General features: G+C 43.0%; 2 protein-coding genes across 2 annotated transcripts in view; both read left to right on the forward strand.

The window, feature by feature from the left end:
* The window catches only part of LOC309701482 (uncharacterized protein), a 2,150,955-nt gene that overhangs the window by 131,475 nt on the left and 1,997,971 nt on the right, over positions 1-21,509 (forward strand). Inside the window, exon 7 of the mRNA XM_082525718.1 lies at positions 19,436-19,612. Coding sequence (XP_082381844.1) covers positions 19,436-19,612 — 177 coding nt within the window. The remainder of the gene's footprint in view (positions 1-19,435; positions 19,613-21,509) is intronic.
* LOC309700206 (protein NLRC3-like) lies at positions 6,168-18,165 on the forward strand (the record flags this gene model as incomplete). Its single annotated transcript, XM_082523654.1, has 5 exons — positions 6,168-6,441; positions 6,546-8,334; positions 13,003-13,176; positions 15,276-15,452; positions 18,090-18,165. The coding sequence occupies 5 exons, from the start codon at positions 6,168-6,170 to the stop codon at positions 18,163-18,165; spliced, it is 2,490 nt and encodes an 829-aa protein (XP_082379780.1).

The raw sequence follows: 21,509 nt of genomic DNA on the forward strand, positions 1-21,509 counted from the left end.
CTGATTCCTAGAATACATTCAATTCGATTCAATTTGGCCCCAGACAGTCAGAAATATTATAATTCTGATCACTTATCCATATTTTTATATCCATAAAAACAAAGCTGATACTGTGAGACTTGATCAGAGGTGTGATCATCACAGCAGAGGCCTTTGTGTCAAAGTCACTGAGGATCAAACAGAAACACATGAAGCAGATTTTCCTCTTCTGGCTTTTTATAGCAGATAACCTTCAAAATATTCTGCAGTCGATCAAAAACCGAAGCAAACCATGAATCAACATGGGAACATGAGCTGATGCTGCTGAAGTGAAGCAAAGTTACAGAGGTTTGATTACAGACACAGCTGAGAGTTTGTAATCTGTCATCATTTTAAAAAGTTTACATTTCGTTGATATTAAACAGCAGAAATGAGGCTTTACTGTCGGGAGAAAACAAAACAAAACACAACAGCGTCCGACAGCAATGTGCATGACTTCTGTGTAATAAACGAAAGAAGAGAAAACAGATATTTGAGATAGAAAACTGTTCTTGAAGCACACAGAGAGAGAGCTGTGTAGGAAGTAGAGCTGGCCGATCTAAGATTTTTTCATATCACGATATGTTTTTTTTTTTCATTTCAGGCGATAACGATATATATCACGATATAAGCCAAATAACTATATTTGTAAGATTTAAATGTGCCGTTGCTCACAAGTAAAATGTGAAATAATTAGCAGCTTGTTTTGATTTAAATATTTATTTCCCATAATAAGTTCAACAGGGTAGATGTACTTAAGGAACATGAGACTTTTTCAGATAAATAAAGGCAAATATTGCAAACTACACAAAAGGCAGCCGCTAAAGCGTTTAAGTTTCAAAATAGAACAAACGAAACAGACTAAATTGTCAATTCCACTTAGAAACAAAATATTAATTCTAAAAATAAATCTTAGTTTGTTTTACAGAAGAACAGACAAAATTGACTAACTTTTGTCAATATCAAATAAACTGAGAACTAAAAGGAAATTCTCAATCTCTCCTTGTTGTATAGCTGAGCTTTTCAAACAGTTTTAACAGTTACTTTAGTCTGACAAAAGCCGAATGACGAATTAGCGCTTCCGGTCAGAGACTGAGGCTACGTCCACACGTACACGGGTATTTTTGAAAACGGAGATTTTCCGTTTCCGTTTTAAAAAATAATCCCGTCCACACATAAAGGCAGAAATGAAGGAAAACGCTGCTATGAACATGCCAAAGCAGCAGGTGGCGCTAGATTCTTAACCGTGCAGAAATGTAGGCCAATCAGAAGTCTAGAAGTCTCGGTGGGAAAAAGTAAACAAAGCTGGGGCATAGAAGCAGAACCGAGTCATATGTGTGGAGGGACAGTAACTGTGTGTGTGTATGTAAGCATTTAAACACTGCAGAGAGTAGAATTAACAGTAACAGTATTGTAGAAATTCATTTCACCGAAATAATAACGTGGCGCACAGTGTGACGTCAAAAAATGTGCACACCTTTGCGTTTTCTCCGTTTTTCTAGTCCACACGTAAATGCAAAAACTGAGTTTTCAAAAATATCCACCCTGGCCGGAGTTTTTAAAAATCTTCGTTTTCAGTGACCAAAAACGCCGTTTACGTGTGGACGAAAGGTGCAAACGCATAGAAAAATCTGCGTTTTCAAAAATACCCGGGTACGTGTGGACGTAGCCTGAGCATGCACCAGTTTATTGTATTTCCAGACTTGCTTTCGGCACAATTTACAGTGAACGCTACTCTGTTTTTTGTCAGACTTGAAATAGCCGAAATACCTTCACACTACGGAACTTCTATGGCTCTTCCGTTCGACAATCTCTCCGGCATTGGAACCATCATCTGTTTTCTCTTCGGTAACCTTCGGTCACGCTCGGTTGATTTTTCTAGTCGGCACACTCATTTCCTCCATTACCCGGGCGGTACGGTGGCTGGCTGCTTCCCAAACAAATACACATGTGCGGCTTGGCACTTGTGTTGTACGTAACAAGTCACGTGACGTGACGCTGCGGCTGTGATTGGTTCGGCTCTGTGCTACTTCATTTGGATTGGCTGTTCTTTTTTTTTTTTTTTAAGAGGACAAGAGCGGCGAGGTCTATCGCGATAGTTTAATTTTTCTATCGAGAAAAAGTTATATCGCGATACATATCGTTATCGTTCTATCGCCCAGCTCTAGTATTGTGGCTCAAGAGTTGGGAGTTCGCCTTGTAATCGGAAGGTTGCCGGTTCGAGCCCCGGCTTGGACAGTCTCGGTCGTTGTGTCCTTGGGCAAGACACTTCACCCGTTGTCTACTGGTGGTGGCGCCAGTGCCAAGCGTTATTTTATCGTGGTAGAAGCAAAAGCAAAAAAGTCAGAGGGAATTCATGATGATGTTTATCAAACATGAAGCAGAGTTTGGATCTTCTTTTGCTGCTGGTTCAGTCAGTTTTGGTTGGAGACAGATGAAACCTGCAGCTCAGAATCAGTGCAAAAAACGACGTAAACACAAAGCGCGAACCCGACTCATCAGAATCAGCAAGATATCGGCGTTCAGCCCCGACAGCGTGTCCATGTCGGCGTACATGTCGTCGGGTGAGAAAGCCGACATCTCGCTGATTCTGATGCGTCGCTTTGTGTTTACGTCTTTGTGTGGAATCTGTGTAGCTGCTCTCATTTACTGTTTTAGCTGTTTGGTAGTTGTTGAAATACTTTTGTGACCTTTAATCTGAGATTCTGGCAAAAAAGGAACATCTGGACCACGGCCAATCAGAGAGGTCCCACCCCTGACTATCTGTGATTGGTTTAGACCACGATGTGGGCATAATGTGTGTCTGTTGTCGACCACACAGAGTTGCAGAGACTTTCTTTTTTCCTTTTTTTTTTCCGCATATGCGCACTTTAGAGCTCTGAGATCATCATTTAGCCTGGAGAAATAGTTTGCTGATTTATAAGAAAGCCCTCCGCAAAGCCAGAACATCTTACTATTCATCACTGATTGAAGAAAATAAGAACAACCCCAGGTTTCTCTTCAGCACTGTAGCCAGGCTGACAAACAGTCAGAGCTCTGTTGAGCCAACCATCCCTTTAACGTTAACTAGTAATGACTTCATGAACTTCTTCACAAATAACTTTTATCACACACACCCATACTTTGTTTTCTAACTCCAATTTATTCCCCACCTCAAACCTTTTGGAAACAATTAAACTAAAAACAATTGCAATAAGTTATGGGTTGTAATAAAATAAACTACTACCTCTTTTAAATAACAGAAAAACAAACAATCTTTATGGTGTAATTATTGAATGTAAAAAAATTTTTGTTGGTTTTTTTTTTTTTTACTGCTTTCAATACATTTTTCAAAAACGTCTCTCTGTGCAAAATGGGTTGAAAAACCTAAAGAACTGTGGGATACTGTTTGTCCATGGTTTGGACAGCCCGGCATGTGCTCCTGATTAGTGATGGGAATAACGGCGTTACAAGTAACGGCGTTACTAACAGCGGTGCTTTTTTCAGTAACGAGTAATCTAATTACTATTCCTATCGTTACGACGCCGTTACAGTTACTAACAAGAAAATGTGGGGCGGTCCGTTACTATTTTTCAACAAACAGACGGTTGAAGCTGTGTTCAGCTTACAGCAGCTTATATCAGCTGCAGGAAGTAGCTGTAAGTAATCTGGGCGCTGCAGCTTTAAGCAGCTGTGCGCTCCCGCAGACAGACCATCGCTTTTTGGCACAACAGCTGGAGCTCAGGGGGCAAAACAATCGCATGAGTGCTGCTGTTTGACTGAGGAAGAATAAAGGAGTCGTGGTAAGACAATCACATGACCACTTACAGACAAAGCAACAAGGTGACATATACCAGTTTATAAACTGTGTTGATAGGCCAGTAAAACCAGAGTCATGATAAACAATATATACGCGTGTTTGTTCCTCATGAGCAAACAAACAAAAAAAAAAAGCAGGGGAAGTTTGTGTGGCAGCCCTGTCAAAAACCTGTCCATTATGCTAGTCCAAGTGTTTGTTTGTTTGTTTGTCTGTTTGTATTCATACCTTGCCCCTCCTGCAATGCCCCCCATGTTGGGAACCACTGAAATAGAGGAAGTGGCTGACATCCAGAAATCCTACCAGTGGCTGAGCAAAGCTGGACTGAAAGACAGCACAGAGGCACTAATCATGGCAGCACAGGAACAAGCTCTGAGCACAAGACCCATAGAGGCTGGGGTCTATCACACCAGGCAAGACCCCAGGTGCAGGCTGCGTAAAGATGCCCCTGAGACAACCCAGCACAGAACAGCAGGGTGTAAGATGCTAGCAGGCAACGCATACATGGAATGCCATAACCAAGTGGCCGGCATAGTGTACAGGAACATCTGTGCCGAGTATGACCTGGAGGTCCTGAAGTGGAGAATAATGTGACTATTGTGTTATGAATACAACATATGTGTGTTTGCAGAGGTCAGAGGTCACAGTCTCCAGCATCCAGCTGTGTGTCTGTGAGGAGTGACTGGTCCAAAGAATATCCTCCATATTTCAGTGATGAACCTGCAGCAACAATGTTCTTCAATCATGGAGCTCAGCTGACCATGTAAGAGAGCTGCTGACTCATTTACGGGTGTTTGAAATTCTGTGACCACTTTGTAATTTTAGTTTATATTTTAAAGTGTTTTTATTTGTAGTTGCCTGTATTTTTATTACACTGTGTGTAACGTGGTGGTTTATGCTGTTTGGGATTGTTTTGGTGAATTTGTGTCAGAACATCAGATAAATGATTTCATCACATTTTAAAAGAAAGTATCAGGATAATAATCTGAACTGAGTCATCAGAAATAGAAAGATGGTCTCAACAGGCCACTGAGCTGATCTCCAAAGAAATGCAGAAGATTGAAGAGTCCGAGGCTGTTTATTTGTCACAGGCATCGTCATACACGTACAACACAGTGAAATGTGCTGAGCTGCTCCTGTGACTGGACAAAACATTAGAAACAATCATTAAATGAAATAATGAAACATTGTGCAGATGTAATGTTAAAGTGCTTTGTGCCACATTAGCACAGCATGTACTGACAGAGCAGTGCAAGCAGAACAAAGCAAATGAGCAAAGTGATGTAAACAGAGTAACTGAACAGAGTGAGCAGAGTAATATCAGCAGTAATGAAGCAGCAGGATCAGTGTAGCAGCGTGTGACGTCATAATGAATCAGGTATGATCTGAAATATGACAGTGAGACAAGAACATGATGTAAGGTCCTGTTTAAACCCTGATGGTGATGCTATGAGGGGAGCATGTTCTGATTTAGGACTTGGATGGTCTGAGGATAGAAGCTCCTCTCTGTTTGTGTCCTGATGGTGCAGAAGCTTCTGCCTGATTGTAGAAGGAGCTGAAGCCAGCATCATCCCAGAGGTGAAGCTCCTCTGTGTGCAGACCTGAGGTCAGATTCCTCCAGGCTGATGTTCAGGATCTACAGAAACGTGTGGTTGTAGTTATTGCTGCACTGTGTGCTGACAGCAGATCCTCAGAACAAAGCGCTGCACACGTGTTCTTTACAAACATCTGTACATATAAAATATGGATCATGGCAGTGAATGAACACGTTTCTGTCATTTGTTTCATTGGCTTCTTTTTTCTGCCTGTGTTCATGTGATTAATGTCTAACACATAAACAGGTTTGTAATCAAACATCACATCATCAGGGAGGCATCATGAAACAAAGTTACTGCTGGAGGCTGAACTCAATTTGGTGGCAATGTTCAAAAATATCACTCAGATCATTTCAAAGCTTTTAGTTCTTCTTCTTCACTTCTGTAAAATAATAGAAAGGAAATCAGAATCCAGAAGTTCACTTCCTGATGACTGAACTCTTTCAAAATAAAGCTGAAAGCTCTGAATGTGACACCGCTGCTCCACCACAGTTTTTAGAGGAGGTCAAAGGTCAGTTGAAAATGATGGATCCCAAACTTCCAGTACATCCAGTGAAGGACATAATCAGCTCTGTGATGAAGGCTTTTACTGTGGAGTTTGTAGGCTGATCACTCTGTGTTTAATAAGACAGGCAGGAACAGCAAAGGAAACTTGGATTCTGAACTCAAACACAAGTTTCTCCACTTTGACTTTTCTCTGTGACCATCAGAGCTTCTGCACAGTGTCATCAAATCTGGATGTTTGTCACTGACAGTCAATGATTTTAGTGATAAAGAAATGTGTTCACAGAGGGAGGAAGAGGAAGAGGAGTGGTGTCTGTGAGGAGGAGCAGCTGTCCTGCTGTGCTTTGTGTCAGGACGTCCTGAAGGATCCAGTCTCTACCAGCTGTGGACACTGGTTCTGCAGACAGTGCATCTGCTCATACTGGGACCAGTCTGCTTCATCAGGAGACTGGTCCTGTCCCCAGTGTGGAGAAAGATCCAGAAGCAGAGCTGGACTGCAGACAGCCAGTCAGAGCAGCTGTGTACAAAGTAAGACTGAACATCTGTCTGCTGATGGACTCATTTCTGAAAACTGGACTTCTTGTTGTTGTTCAGACATTGAAGAGTTTTCTTTCTGTTTTTCTTTCTTTCAGCAGATGTTGGTCTGCAGGAGGTTTTAGATGAACATAAGATCAGTCTGAGGAGGAGATGTGAACGTGTGACTGAAGGAAGTGATGAAACAGGAAGTAGAACCCTCCTCAACAGGATCTACACTGAGCTCTACATCACAGAGGGACAGAATGAAGAGGTTCATAGCCAACATGAGGTGAGGCAGCTGGAGACAGCTTCCAAGATGGACGCCCTCCATGACACTCCAATCAGGTGCCAGGACATCTTTAAAGCCTTACCTGACCAACAGAGACCCATCAGAGTGGTTCTGACCAACGGCGTGGCTGGTGTTGGAAAAACCTTCTCAGTGCAGAAGTTCACTCTGGACTGGGCAGAGGGCTTGGAGAACCAACATGTCAGTGTGGTGGTTCTGCTTTCATTCAGGGAGCTGAACCTGATCAGAGAGGAGCAGTACAGTCTTCTGGAGCTGCTCCATGTTTTCCATCCAACATTAGAGAAGGTCACAGCAGAGAAGCTGGCTGTCTCTCAGCTTTTGTTCATCTTTGACGGCCTGGATGAAAGCAGACTTTCATTGGATTTCACCAACAGGAAGCTGCTGTCTGATGTCACACAGAAGTCATCAGTCAGCCAGCTGCTGACAAACCTCATCCAGGGGAATCTGCTTCCCTCGGCTCTCGTCTGGATAACTTCCCGACCTGCAGCAGCCAATCAGATCCCTCCTACATGTGTTGACAGGCTAACAGAAGTACGAGGCTTCACTGACGCCCAGAAGGAGGAGTACTTCAGGAGGAGATTCAGTGATGAAGAGCTGTCCAGCAGAATCATCTCCCACATGAAGACATCCAGGAGCCTCCACATCATGTGTAGAATCCCAGTCTTCTGCTGGATCACTGCTACAGTTCTGGAGCACATGTTGACTACAGAGCAGAGAGGAGAGCTGCCCAAGACCCTGACTGACATGTACTCACACTTCCTGCTGGTTCAGACAAAGAGGAAGAAGAACAAGTACCACGAGGGACATGAGACGAGTCCACAGGAGCTGACGGAGGCTGACAGGGAAGTTCTTCTGAAGCTGGGGAGGCTGGCGTTTGAACATCTGGAGAAAGGAAACATCATGTTCTACCAAGAAGACCTGGAGCAGTGTGGTCTGGATGTGACAGAGGCCTCGGTGTACTCAGGAGTTTGTACAGAGATCTTCAAAAGAGAGTGTGTGATCTTCCAGAAACCAGTCTACTGCTTTGTTCATCTGAGCATCCAGGAGTTTCTGGCTGCAGTCTACATGTTCCACTGTTTCACCAACAGGAAGTCAGAGGTGCTGAAGGACTTCCTGGGAAAAAAATACAACGAGTCCTCTCTGGATGATTTCCTTAAACGAGCCATGGAGAAATCCCTCCAGAGTAAAAATGGCCACCTGGACCTGTTTGTTCGCTTCCTTCATGGCCTCTGTCTGGAGTCCAACCAGAGACTCTTAGGAGGTCTGCTGGGTCAGACAGAGAACAGTCCAGAAACCATCCAGAGAGTCATCAAGAACCTGAAGAATAACAAGAAGCTTAAATCCTGTCCTGACAGAAGCATCAACATCTTCCACTGTCTGATGGAGATGAACGACCTCTCAGTACATCAGGAGATCCAAGAGTTCCTGAAGTCAAAGAAAAGGTCAAAGGACCTCTCTATGATCCACTGCTCAGCTCTGGCCTTCATGCTGCAGATGTCAGAGGAGGTTCTGGATGAGTTTGACCTGCAGAAGTACAAAGCTTCAAAGGAGGGACGACTGAGACTGATTCCAGCTGTGAGGAACTGCAGAAAGGCTCGGTGAGTCCAGATGTGATCATTAACATCATTGATCAGTGTCGGTTAATAGTTTAATGTTTAAATTAAAAACACAGTCCTTGGTTATAAAGTGCTTTACAAACACCAACGTTACGGCTAACAGCTGGATTCTCCTGTTTCAGTGCAGCTAGCCAAACAACAAAGAGCCACTTGCTGCTAAAGACAGAGTGAAAGTGGACGGTATATCCTCCATTCTTAATGTAAAACACATGCAATGAATTGTAATGCACCATCTGTGTTTCCCTTCATGCAGTTTTCTCTTTATGGTGGACTTGGATATTTAAATGTTTCCCTCCTGGAGAGTCTTGTTCACTTGATTAGTTTTTGTGAAGGGGATTCTCCTCACCCCGTCTCCAAGGGAGACACCAGCTACCCTTCAGAGAAAATTTATTTGCCCCACTTGTAACCACGATCTGGTTCTTCCAGTCACTGCCCACAGCTCGTGACCATAGGTGAGGGCAGGGACGTAGATCGACCGGTAAATTTAGAGCTTTGCTGTCAGGCTCAGCTCTCTCTCTCTTCACCACGACAGACCGGTACAGCGTCCACCTCACTGTTACCGCAGCAACAGTCTGTCTGTTGATTCCTGCTCCCCTCCCCCTTCTTTACACGACCCTGAGACTCCTCCACCTGGGGCAGGAACGTCTCTGAGCCAGAGTGGGCACTCCACCCTTTCCCAGCTGAGGACCATGGCCTCAGATGCTGATCCTCATTCACACGGCTTCACACTCTGCTGAGAACAGCTCCACTGTGAGCTGGAGGCCATCACCTGATGAAGCCAACAGAACCACATCCTCTGTGAAAACAGAGACCAGACTCTGGCTGTATCCCAATTCAGGGTCTGCAGCCTTAAAGGACGCATTTTAAGGCCGATTACGTCACAGCGACGGGACGAAGGTCGCTGCTCGAAATGCGGCCCTCAAATGCGTCCTTAATTTCGCTGAATTTTAAGGACGTGGCGGTGTAGACTTCATATAGTATACTACTATACTATACACTATTATTAGTATAGTATACTATTATACTATACATATCTGTTTTTAACAGGGAATCTTGATCCTGTTACATTTGACTTCTGTTGAGCTTCTTGAATTGTCACCTTCAGTTCCTTTCCTTTACTCTTCCAGTGTCTTTGGTTTAAATGTATTTACCCTGATAACTGCATATGAAACAGTTCACCTCTTTTCACTCACTATTATCTGTTTGCCATAAAAGTGTTGGTGATGTGTTGGGAGAATCATTATTTTCAGTCTCTTCTTATAAACATAGTGAGGCAAAGATGTGGGTCGTGGTCCCTGATAATCAGATGTGTCTGTGTTCTGTTACATGTGACGTTAGAGAGGTTTTAGTGGAGATAAAAACAGGACCAACATCACTCGTGACTGCTTTCCTGTCTTCACAGTGTGTTTACTGTTGGAGCTCGTCCTCCTGTTGCATCTGTCACAGCTGTTACGCTCCTCTGTGACTCCTCCTCTATCTGCTGTCACACTGCAGGAGTTTTTGGTCATGGCGTGTGAATAACTGCCGAGGTCGGCTAGGACGACGCCACCACTCGTTGTCAGACCCTGTCACGCTGTCTGGTGTCATCTTTAGCCGAGGTTATTAAGTACTTCAAAATGAAACCAGTCTCTGTTTTCAGTCTCCGCCCTCTTTTGCAGCTTTGAGCCAGGTTGTAACACCTGTTAAAGTCACCACCTGTTGTGACCGGGGAGTGAGATGAGTGTGAGAAAGATGAAAACAACGTCTCATTCTGACTAGTTACTGGGAACTGATGTGTGATGATGCAATAACAAAGATGACTGTTTCTATGATTTTCTGTTTTATTAATTGTTTTTATTGATGATAAGGACAGGCAGAGGAGATTGGATGGATTTACTTTGTTTTATTATTTTGCACTGAAATGGAGTCCAGTGTACAGTCCTTGGTGTTGCACATTTTAATATGTTTTAGCTGAGACTGTAGTGGGCACTCTTTAAATGTCGGGTCAGTTTGTCACGTTAGAGCCTATTTGTGCCTGTTAGTGCTGACGATGACTTTAGACTGAGCTGACTGAGGGGTCTAAGCTCATGATGCCACCAGCAACACCCGGGTCATGCTGCAGAGTTTTCAAACCCGACATAATTTACTCAGGTTATATCAGGTGATCTAAGAAAGGCCGCTTAGAAAGAAAAGCGAGTGCACTGCTTTAAGTTTCTTGAAGATGTTTAATCCGAACATTCAGCTTCTTCACTTCTAAAACCAAAAAGTGGAGAGTCCCAGATTTTAATCCTAGTGGGAGTGTCCCTTAAGAGGGTCGCTGACCAACTATTGATCATGTGGCTCATCACATCAGCCAAGCTGTGAAAAAGGGTGTGGGTGATTATCAGCAGAGGTTTCAAGAGATGAAACGTCTTCAAGAAACTTAAAGAAGTCACTTTTCTTTCCAGGCTCCTTAGATTACCATGACTGTATGATGAGAACCTACACAGACACATCAGGTGAAGGTTTCAGTGTTTTGGTTCAGTTTAATGTAAAAATGGAGATGAAACACATATAAAGGCTGGTTTACACCACTGAGCCCTGCTCTAAAACACTGACACAGATCTGTCTGTGAAGCTGGCTTTAACAAATAAGAGCTTAAAGTTTTAAAAACATGTTTAGCGCCGAACTGTCCACTTTACTGTCTGTAGCAGGAAGTGGCTGTTTGGCACTGAAACGGGAGAATCCAGCTGTTAGCCGTGATGTTGTGTTTGTAAAGCTCTTCATAAACGAGGACTGTGGAGGAGGAGAGCCTGTGTGAGTCAGGTGGTTCACCGGCCGAGTGTGTCAGCGGCAGAAACAGCTGATCAGCGCCGTTTTATGCAGTAAAATAATCTTTCTGTTCCCAAACACATCCACACAGTTTACAACATAACAGCCCACTACATGCACATCTCACCGCAAACATGCATAAACCTGAACATAAAATATGTCCTGTACCTGTGTGATCTCTTTAAGTAACTCACAGAATATCAACACTAACGCCACAAGTTTGTTGGTATTTTAACATTTTAACCATTGATTTTGAATTAAAACCAACAGTTAAAATATTTTTGCACCTGAGGAAAGAGCAGCAGAAATATTAAGACAGATAAATCATTCTGTCTTCAGTCTCCATGAACAGCATCAACATCCTCTGGTGAAATTTCTCTTTCCTCCTTAAAATACATTAAATGTCAGTTTAATTCCAGATTAATGGTTAAAACATGTATGTCACATATGAACATCAGGAAATAAAGAAAAGTGACTGATTCAGTTCCATATATGCTCCAGGGAGGCGTTAAGGTTCATTGAAATTGTTCAGTTATTAAACTTTAATCTGAGCCGAGCTGACTTCCTCAGGAACAAATAAACACCGAGATAAACTTCACCTTACAGATATAATCTAAATGAATCATATCCAATCTCAGAGAGTTGACAGTCAGCTGTGTGCTGGGAGACATGTCTGTCTGCAGTGTACGAGCTCTGACCGCTCCCCAAAAATGTCGGAGTGAATATATGAATATTAAAAGTGTAGCTGGTGACACAGAAACAGAGGATTTAAGAAGTTTAAGTGTAGGTCGGGTCCACACATGTCCAAACACCTGTGCGTAGTCCTGCTTGTTACTCAGAAACGCACACTAATCAAATGGCCATAAGGCCAAAGCAATGGTTTTGACTGGTGTTGACCCCGCCCCCACCCTGAGTGTGGATGCTGAGAGAAGGGCCAGCTGTGAATATGAGGCTGTGGGAGCAGATGGAGAGAGAGTATGTCGGGGTATCCCAGTACAAACTTTACTGGGGTCAGAAATTAGACAGACTCCAGTTCCTTTGTTTGATTTATCTAGTTTGATGTTAGGAAAGAGATTCATGAGATGGAAAAACCTCCCAGTCTACTGAGATTCAGAAATGATTTGTACACATGGAAACTCCCTGAGTGTGAACAAAGAGTGTCCTGTCAGGAAGAGCATTTGGAATATGGATGTTGAGGATGTGACAGTGCCTGAAATCCTGCTGCTGTTCTGAACCATAGTTTCTGATCTGAAGGTCAAACAGAGTCATGATGGTTGTTTCTATTTGTTCCTTTTTAGTTTAGTTCCCCTGAAATCAGATGTGATATCAGCAGCTCTGAGTTCATTCATCATTATTGTCCAGTGATGAGATTTCTGCTCCGTTTGGTGACAGTCAGCAGATTTTTCCTGCGTGTGGACGTGAACAGTCGTACCTGACAGCAGCAGGTAGCAAACAGAGATCATCTTTCCAGCTGGAACTCTTCACTGAGCTGAGCTCATTCAAAATGTTCTGGATTCAAGACAGGAAACAGTCCACATGTGTGTCTTCACTCTGACTCTGGATCAGATCTCAGTGACAGACTGTGGACATTATGGAAGCCTAAATGTGACACCATCTTCCTCCTTCATCTGCAGATTAAAGCCAAACAAAGATTCTCATTAAAAGTCTGCAGGTCTGAGAGAGACTCAATCGTTGTGTCATGTCAAACACAGTAAGAGGAGCTGAAGCACAGATGTGAAGAGCAGATGTTCATCAGATTATGACCTCACTCTGTTTTGTCTTCATATACATTCAGTCTGTGTTTATAATGCAGACTTTCTGCTTTTATAATAACACATTTTGTATTTTCTATGATCACAGACTGGCTGACTGTGGACTCTCAGAGACTCACTGTGAAGTTGTGGCCTCGGCTCTGAAGTCCATCCCCTCCCATCTGACAGAACTGGACATGAGTGAGAACAAGCTGCAGGATTCAGCAGTGAAGCTTCTGTGTGCTGGACTGGAGAGTCCAAACTGTCGACTGGAGACTCTGAGGTGAGTTCACTGACTGCAGCTGTTGTTGTTTTTCTATATTTCAGATCTTTGATTGATGTTTGAAACGTTCTTTAGTTCCTAAATGTTCAGGATGTGTCTGAAGACAAATGTGAAGACGTTTGAGTGCTTTCAGAAATGTTGTGTCTTTCCAAACGACTGAACAACAGTTTTTCCTCTTGGCTCCAAATAGAAGTTACAGACTTGAGCAGGGTTCATTTAAAGGCTGACAGAAGTGGAGTGGTGACGGGGAGATGTTTGACAGGACAGCTTTTCAGCCTCCACAGGTTCATGTTGTGCTCCATCAGTCAGTGAAGATGAAGTCAGTACTGGTGAGGCTGTAGAGTGTGTGAGGGATGTGAATGAGGCTGTTGGAGATCTGATGATAGCAGATAAAAACAGGCTGCAGAGACTTTGAGCTTGTGTGGAAACAGACAGAGAAAAGAAAGACATGAATGTCAAAGCTAATAAAGGTGAAGTTAGGAGCTGTGATGATGTTCATGTATCAGAAGCTGATCGGGCTGCTACAGAGACGACCCACACAGCTGCTGTGGTGAGGTTTGTGTTAAAGCAGAGGAACACAGGCCCAAACATGACAGCAAAGCAGGTTTCAGGCTCTGTGAGAGGATTTCAAACAGAAGCTGGAGAAGAGAAAGGACTACAGAAAGAAGGCAGCTGAGACCAGTCCAAGTGTTTCCATGGAGCCCAGTCTAACATTCATTTATACACTAACGTACAGAAGTGAACGGGAAAATGAATCCATAGTTTCAAATGTAGAAATAGTTCTCAGTTCATTTACAGAGTTTAATACAGTTCATGAGGAAATGTTCAAAACAGCAGCTGAGAAAAAATCTTCTTCACAAAGTTGGATCCAATTCCAATAGTTTGTGATGCACTTTAACGCAGCGTGAGCAGTTCACTGCCTAACCCCACAGAGACTGTCAGTCTGGACTTTTCTTTATTTCTATTGGCTGTCAGTGAGATTTCAGAGCAATCAGAGACTGTGGGTCTGTGTATGAAGTATAATTCATGTGCAGTTGTTGAAGTTGTAGAATGAGAAATGGCAGTTTGGGGTATTTCCTGCTTTCATTGTCCTGCTTGTGCTGATGAAAATGTTTATTGACGTGTGAATTCATTCTTCAACGCTCGATTCTGCCTGAACAACGTGAAAACTTTGCTTATTTTTGTGTAACACAATTCAAAGCACTGAAGCATCGACTTATTTCATTATCCAACAATGAAAACAGGAAACACAGACAGCTGGCCTTCAAAGTAAAAGCTGCTCCTTTTGAAACATGTTGGTGGTAAAATGTAAGAAGAGCTGAAGCACATAAATGATCTACGTGCCAAAATATTAAACACAGTTGATATATTTGTGTGAGTGTTGTGATTCAGGTGTAGATGTCATAATGTACATATAGCAGAGTTTCCTCTTCTGGATCAGCTGATCAGAGTCAGGCCAATCAGCTCTGAGCATGCTCAGTCTGAGTTATGGAGCCACATACTATGATTCACCATGGCAACGGCATGAGCAGAGGCTCCGTGTGAATCCAGAGGAGCAGAAACATGAATGATGACAGTAGATGTTTGTGTGAAAGTGCTGGAAGCAAATGAGTGTGTGATGTTCTTTCAGTGTTGCACTTTGTAGACGCTCCCTGAGCACTGGTCTCACAGCCAGCTGCACATAGAGACCAGTGTTGTTAGTCCAGGTCAGAAGATGACTTGTTGGAATGAAAATGAGCTTGTAGTTTGTCTGCTTTAATAATGTGACTGGAAAAAGGTGTTGGACTTCAAATATGTCCATTTCTGTCACACTTCACCTTTAAAAGTGAAGCCATGTGGTTCCTGGAAGGAAAAACACGACTTTTTCAAGTCTTTGTCCTGTTTTTATGAGAAATGTACGACTTTAATGTGAAACATTCAGAGTTTTTTTCTCTTGTTGTGTTTGTTTGAAGCTGCTTCCTGTTGGCTTCAGCTGTTTGGAGTTTCCATTTTCTAAACTTCTACATTCTGAACCTTCTTCAGCTCTGAACAGATGATGAAACACTGAATGATGTCAAGCACTTTGTCTAATAAACTTACATCTTTCATTCTTTATACAGATTGAAGAGCTGTGATTTGTCAGATATTGGCCTTGATTATCTGGCAGCAGCGCTGAAGTCCAACCCCTCCCATCTGAGAGAGCTGGACCTGAGCTCCAACTACAACCTGCAGGATCCAGGAGTGAAGCATCTGTGTGATTTCCTGGAGAGTCCAGGATGTAAACTTGAAACTCTGAGGTCAGTCAGCATGTTTTAGTTGTGCTGAGATGAATATGATGTGAAAGTTGTGCTGACACTAAACTGCAGACATCAGGCTGATATTATACTGATCCACACTGAGGATCTTCATGGTAAAGTCTGTTTTCTTCTTCTCTGGTTTAGTCCATTGACTGCAGCAGAACAATGTTCACATTTCAAACAGTGATACTCAACGTATGGCCCGCGGCCCACACGCGGCCTGCCCACCTTTCCTGATTCAGAGAGAGGGGACCCTGATTAACTGTGTAGCTTCTTCCTCACAGTTCTAAGTATCAGACACAACAATGAATAATCCACAGCTGACTGTCTTTAGCAGGTCAAAGGTCACGGCACACAGCACTCTGTGAAACAGTTTGGAGCAGGAATTCTTGCACATTTACAAACTGACACTGCTGCACGGCATGCTGGGTAATGCTAGCTGCTCAGGTATGGGCGTGCTAACGGCTGTGAGACTCTGTGGCTGCAGAACACCGAAGAAGAGAAAAGAGAGGTGGAGGATGAAGAAAAGAGGCGGAGATGAAGCAGAAGTTAAGCTCCAGAGAGGAAATGTTTCTGTGTGGGTGGGTGATAGGTTTGTAGCTTGAACCTATTCGCTGGAACGTTGAAGACAATATAATTACACAGCAAGCAAGACACGAAGTTGGCAAAGTTCTTCTTGTTACTCATTCAATACAATTCAATTCAATTTTATTTATATAGCGCCAAATCACAACAAAAGTCGCCTCAAGGCGCTTCATAGATACAGAGAAAAACCCAACAATCATATGACCCCCTATGAGCAAGCACTTTGGCGACAGTGGGAAGGAAAAACTCCCTTTTTACAGGAAGAAACCTCCAGCAGAACCAAGCTCAGGGAGGGGCGGGGCCATCTGCTGGTTGGGGTGAGAGAAGGAAGACAGGATGAAGACATGCTGTGGAAGAGAGACAGAGGCTAATAACAGATATGATTCAATGCAGAGAGGTCTGTTAATACATAGTGAGTGAGAAAGGTGACTGGAAATGACAAACTCAATGCATCATGGGAATCCCCCAGCAGCCTACGTCTATTGCAGCATAACTAAGGGAGTATTCAGGGTCACCTGGTCCAGCCCTAACTATATGCTTTAGCAAAAAGGAAAGTTTGAAGCCTAATCTTAAAAGTAGAGATAGTGTCTGTCTCCCGAATCCGAACTGGAAGCTGGTTCCACAGAAGAGGGGCCTGAAAACTGAAGGCTCTGCCTCCCATTCTACTTTTAAATACTCTAGGAACAACAAGTAGGCCTGCAGAGCGAGAGCGAAGTGCTCTAATAGGGTGATATGGTACTACAAGGTCATTAAGATAAGATGGGGCCTGATTATTTAAGACCTTGTATGTGAGGAGCAGGATTTTGAATTAAATTCTGGATTTAACAGGAAGCCAATGAAGGGAAGCCAAAACAGGAGAAGTCTGCTCTCTCTTTCTAGTCCCTGTCAGGACTCTTGCTGCAGCATTTTGGATCAGCTGAAGGCTTTTCAGGGAGTTTTTTGGACATCCTGATAATAATGAATTACAGTCGTCCAGCCTGGACGTAATAAATGCATGAACTAGTTCTTCAGCGTCACTCTGAGACAGGATATTTCTAATTTTAGAAATGTTGCGCAAATGGAAGAAAGCAGTCTTACATATTTGTTTAATATGTGCGTTGAAGGACATGTCCTGGTCAAAAATGACTCCAAGGTTCCTCACAGCGTTACTGGAGGCCAAGGTAATGCCATCCAGAGTAAGAATCTGCTTAGATACCATATTTCTAAGCTTTTCAGGGCCGAGTACAATAACCTCAGTTTTATCTGAAATGAGAAGCAGAAAGTTATGCATGAGGGAGACCTGCCTGGAGCCAAGTGTCGTTCCCCATTGCACTCCTTTTATTGTGGTTACATGAATATGCATAGGGTCATTAACATATGACGTCTACATAGGTATACATGTGAACAAAGAATACTGTTTGTGTGTGTGTGTGGGGGGGGGTCAGAGTGTGACCCCATAAATGACTTCCCTAAACCTGCTGGTCTGGAAGTCCAACAGTTCATCTAAACAAAAGGCACTTAGCATAAAACGGATACAGCCACGTTTATCCTGCCATAAAACAATAAAACAAGGTACGACCTCTTCCCATGCTCCCAGGATGTAGGTGTGCATTCCAGTGTGGAATACACACCAAGCCTTTGCAGCCTGCTAAAGATCACACATCCTATCAGTACACAATTGATTATACACCTCTAAGCATAAATGACAATCAACAATACAAAACCTAACAGCGGGGCTCAGGCAGCTCCGCCCACACAGTGACAGTGAAGCAGGTGAAGAGTAATAAATGAAGACAGCAGACAGGATTTGATAAGCTGATGTACAAACATGTAGAAACGGGTCCATACAGACTGAAGCGTGTCTCCTTTGCATCTTCCATATTTGATACTGAGAGTTTCCAGAAGAGCAAACATCAAACACGCCTCCAAACATGTGACGAGTCAGACTGACATCATTTCTACAGAGAACAGTGTGAGCTCTCAGCAGGTCACTTCAATAAGAAGGACAAAGAGCAGCAGGAATGACTAAACCCACTAACAATCTGATATCCCCGTGTTCCTGTTGTTCTACAGCATCATCATTAATGCTGCTCCACCACCATCACTGCAGCTGACCAATCAGCTTCTGTCACGTCATGTGACGCTCTGACTCAGACTGGAGAAATGCTAAATGGCTAACCTGAAGCTAACCTGAGAAACAGTCAAAGTACTGATGATTCCTACAAAGTGTGTGTGTTCAGTATGAGATGAGTGTGAATGAAACCATGGAGGAGCGGGCCGTGGCTGCTCTCACACACGTTTGCTGCAGGGGCGGAGCTACAGAAATGTTCATAGGGGGCAAAATCAAAGCCATTATTGTTGACACATATGCAGCTGTTACATCCTGTAATATGCATTAAATATGGTTCAAATACATTAAATGCATTAAATATACATGTTTCATATAAATACAGTCTACAACTGTGTTTCCTTCAGCCCACATAAGGAAACAGTTGAGTCAGATAAAGACAGAAGGCCTTTTCCACGTCCCTCTGCTCAGTGTTAAAGTGCAGATGATGTTCAAGCTCAGGCAGCAGGAGGGATTTCTAAGCATCCTTCACTGATCCACAACAAAGGTCCAGAGTTTGATCCCTCCTAGTAGGACAGGAAACATACTGATAAGAGTTTCAAAGTGTCTTTGTAAGCAGACATGATTGAAATGAGCCAGTCTGAGTTTGGTTCCTGCAGTTTGTGCTTCATAAACAGAGCTGAAGCAGAGGCAGCGTGTGCCTGCAGGTGAATGTACACTGCTGTTATAAGAGCTGTGGAAACTCAGGTCAAAAGGACGTAACCACACTGCTGACAGTTCCAGGACAGTCACAGAGTTACAGCATGAACTGCAAACATGAATAATGACAGTAGATGATTGTGTGAAAGTGCTGGAAGCAAATGAGTGTGTGATGTTCTTTCAGTGTTGCACTTTGTAGACGCTCCCTGAGCACTGGTCTCACAGCCAGCTGCACATAGAGACCAGTGTTGTTAGTCCAGGTCAGAAGATGACTTGTTGGAATGAAAATGAGCTTGTAGTTTGTCTGCTTTAATAATGTGACTGGAAAAAGGTGTTGGACTTCAAATATGTCCATTTCTGTCACACTTCACCTTTAAAAGTGAAGCCATGTGGTTCCTGGAAGGAAAAACACGACTTTTTCAAGTCTTTGTCCTGTTTTTATGAGAAATGTACGACTTTAATGTGAAACATTCAGAGTTTTTTCTCTTGTTGTGTTTGTTTGAAGCTGCTTCCTGTTGGCTTCAGCTGTTTGGAGTTTCCATTTTCTAAACTTCTACATTCTGAACCTTCTTCAGCTCTGAACAGATGATGAAACACTGAATGATTTCAAGCACTTTGTCTAATAAACTTACATCTTTCATTCTTTATACAGATTGAGGGGCTGTGGTTTGTCAAAGATCAGCTGTGATTATCTGGCAGCAGCACTGAAGTCCAACCCCTCCCATCTGAGACAGCTGGACCTGAGCTTCAACTACAACCTGCAGGATCCAGGAGTGAAGCATCTGTGTGGTTTCCTGGAGAGTCCAGGATGTAAACTTGAAACTCTGAGGTCAGTCAGCATGTTTTAGTTGTGCTGAGATGAATATGATGTGAAAGTTGTGCTGACACTAAACTGCAGACATCAGGCTGATATTATACTGATCCACACTGAGGATCTTCATGGTAAACGTCTGTTTTCTTCTTCTCTGGTTTAGTCCATTGACTGCAGCAGAACAATGTTCACATTTCAAACAGTGATACTCAATGTATGGCCCGCGGCCCACACGCGGCCTGCCCACCTTTCCTGATTCAGAGAGAGGGGACCCTGATTAACTGTGTAGCTTCTTCCTCACAGTTCTAAGTATCAGACACAACAATGAATAATCCACAGCTGACTGTCTTTAGCAGGTCAAAGGTCACGGCACACAGCAGACAGTCAGAAATATTCTAACTCTGATCATTTATCAGTTGTGACACTGTGAGACTTGATCAGAGGTGTGATCATCACAGCAGAGGCCTTTGTGTCAAAGTCACTGAGGATCAAACAGAAACACATGAAGCAGATTTTCCTCTTCTGGCTTTTTATAGCAGATAACCTTCAAAATATTCTGCAGTCGATCAAAAACTGAAGCAAACCATGAAGCAACATGTGAACATGAGCTGATGCTGCTGAAGTGAAGCAAAGTTACAGAGGTTTGATTACAGACACAGCTGAGAGTTTGTAATCTGTCATCATTTTAAAAAGTTTCCATGGAACAGCAGAAATGAGGCTTTACTGTCAGAGGCCGACAGCACTGAACACAACAGCAGACTGGTGGCTAATAAACAGTGAATGATGCAGAAACAGATGTTTGAAGCTGTTCTTGGAGTACACTGAGAGAGAGAGAGCTGTGCAGGCAGGAACAGCCAAAGTCAGAGAGAATTCATGAGCATATTTATCAAACGTGAAGCAGAGTTTGGATCTTCTTTTGCTGCTGCTTCACTCAGTTTTGGTTGGAGACAGATGAAACCTGCAGCTTCAGGATCTGTGAGCTGTCCACTTTCAGCCCCGACGGCGTGTCCGTGTACGTGCCGTCGAGTGAACGATCCACGCTCTGTGTTTCCATCTTTGTGTGTTTAGCTGCTCTCATTTACTGTTTTATCTGTTTGCTGCTTGTTGAAATAGTTTGTGAGCTTTAACCTGAGATTCTGGCAAAATACATTTATATGAAACATCGATTCAGGATTGAATGAATCAACATCGTTTTATTCAAATTAAAACCATTTAAATGGGAACATGAATTTTTTACAGCCGCCTCTAATGCTGGGTAATGTCAGCTGGTCCATGTGCAGCTGGCTGTGAGGCTCAGGGAGCGTCTACAAAGTGCAACACTGAAAGAACATCATCCATAAATATTGAGTAAGAACTGGACTCTCATACAGCGAGACTCAAATGCCTTTAAACATCAGCTTATCCTGCTGATCCAAGTCCAACACTGAGTTTGTAAAAACATGTTTGTCAATCATTTTGTTTGGTTTCTGAGGAAAATGATTCAATAAGTTGCTGCTAATACACAACATTTCATCATATTTCCTCATAACCCTCTTTTGTCTGACCATTTGATCCCATTTGAATTTGCAATAAAGGATCCACAGAGTTTGGTGACAATAATGACAGTAGATGTTTGTGTGAAAGTGCTGGAAGCAAATGAGTGTGTGATGTTCTTTCAGTGTTGCACTTTGTAGACGCTCCCTGAGCACTGGTCTCACAGCCAGCTGCACATAGAGACCAGTGTTGTTAGTCCAGGTCAGAAGATGACTTGTTGGAATGAAAATGAGCTTGTAGTTTGTCTGCTTTAATAATGTGACTGGAAAAAGGTGTTGGACTTCAAATATGTCCATTTCTGTCACACTTCACCTTTAAAAGTGAAGCCATGTGGTTCCTGGAAGGAAAAACACGACTTTTTCAAGTCTTTGTCCTGTTTTTA

This window comes from Aulonocara stuartgranti (assembly GCF_965226115.1).
Source record: "Aulonocara stuartgranti genome assembly, chromosome: 23".
NCBI classification, from domain to species: Eukaryota; Metazoa; Chordata; class Actinopteri; order Cichliformes; family Cichlidae; genus Aulonocara; species Aulonocara stuartgranti.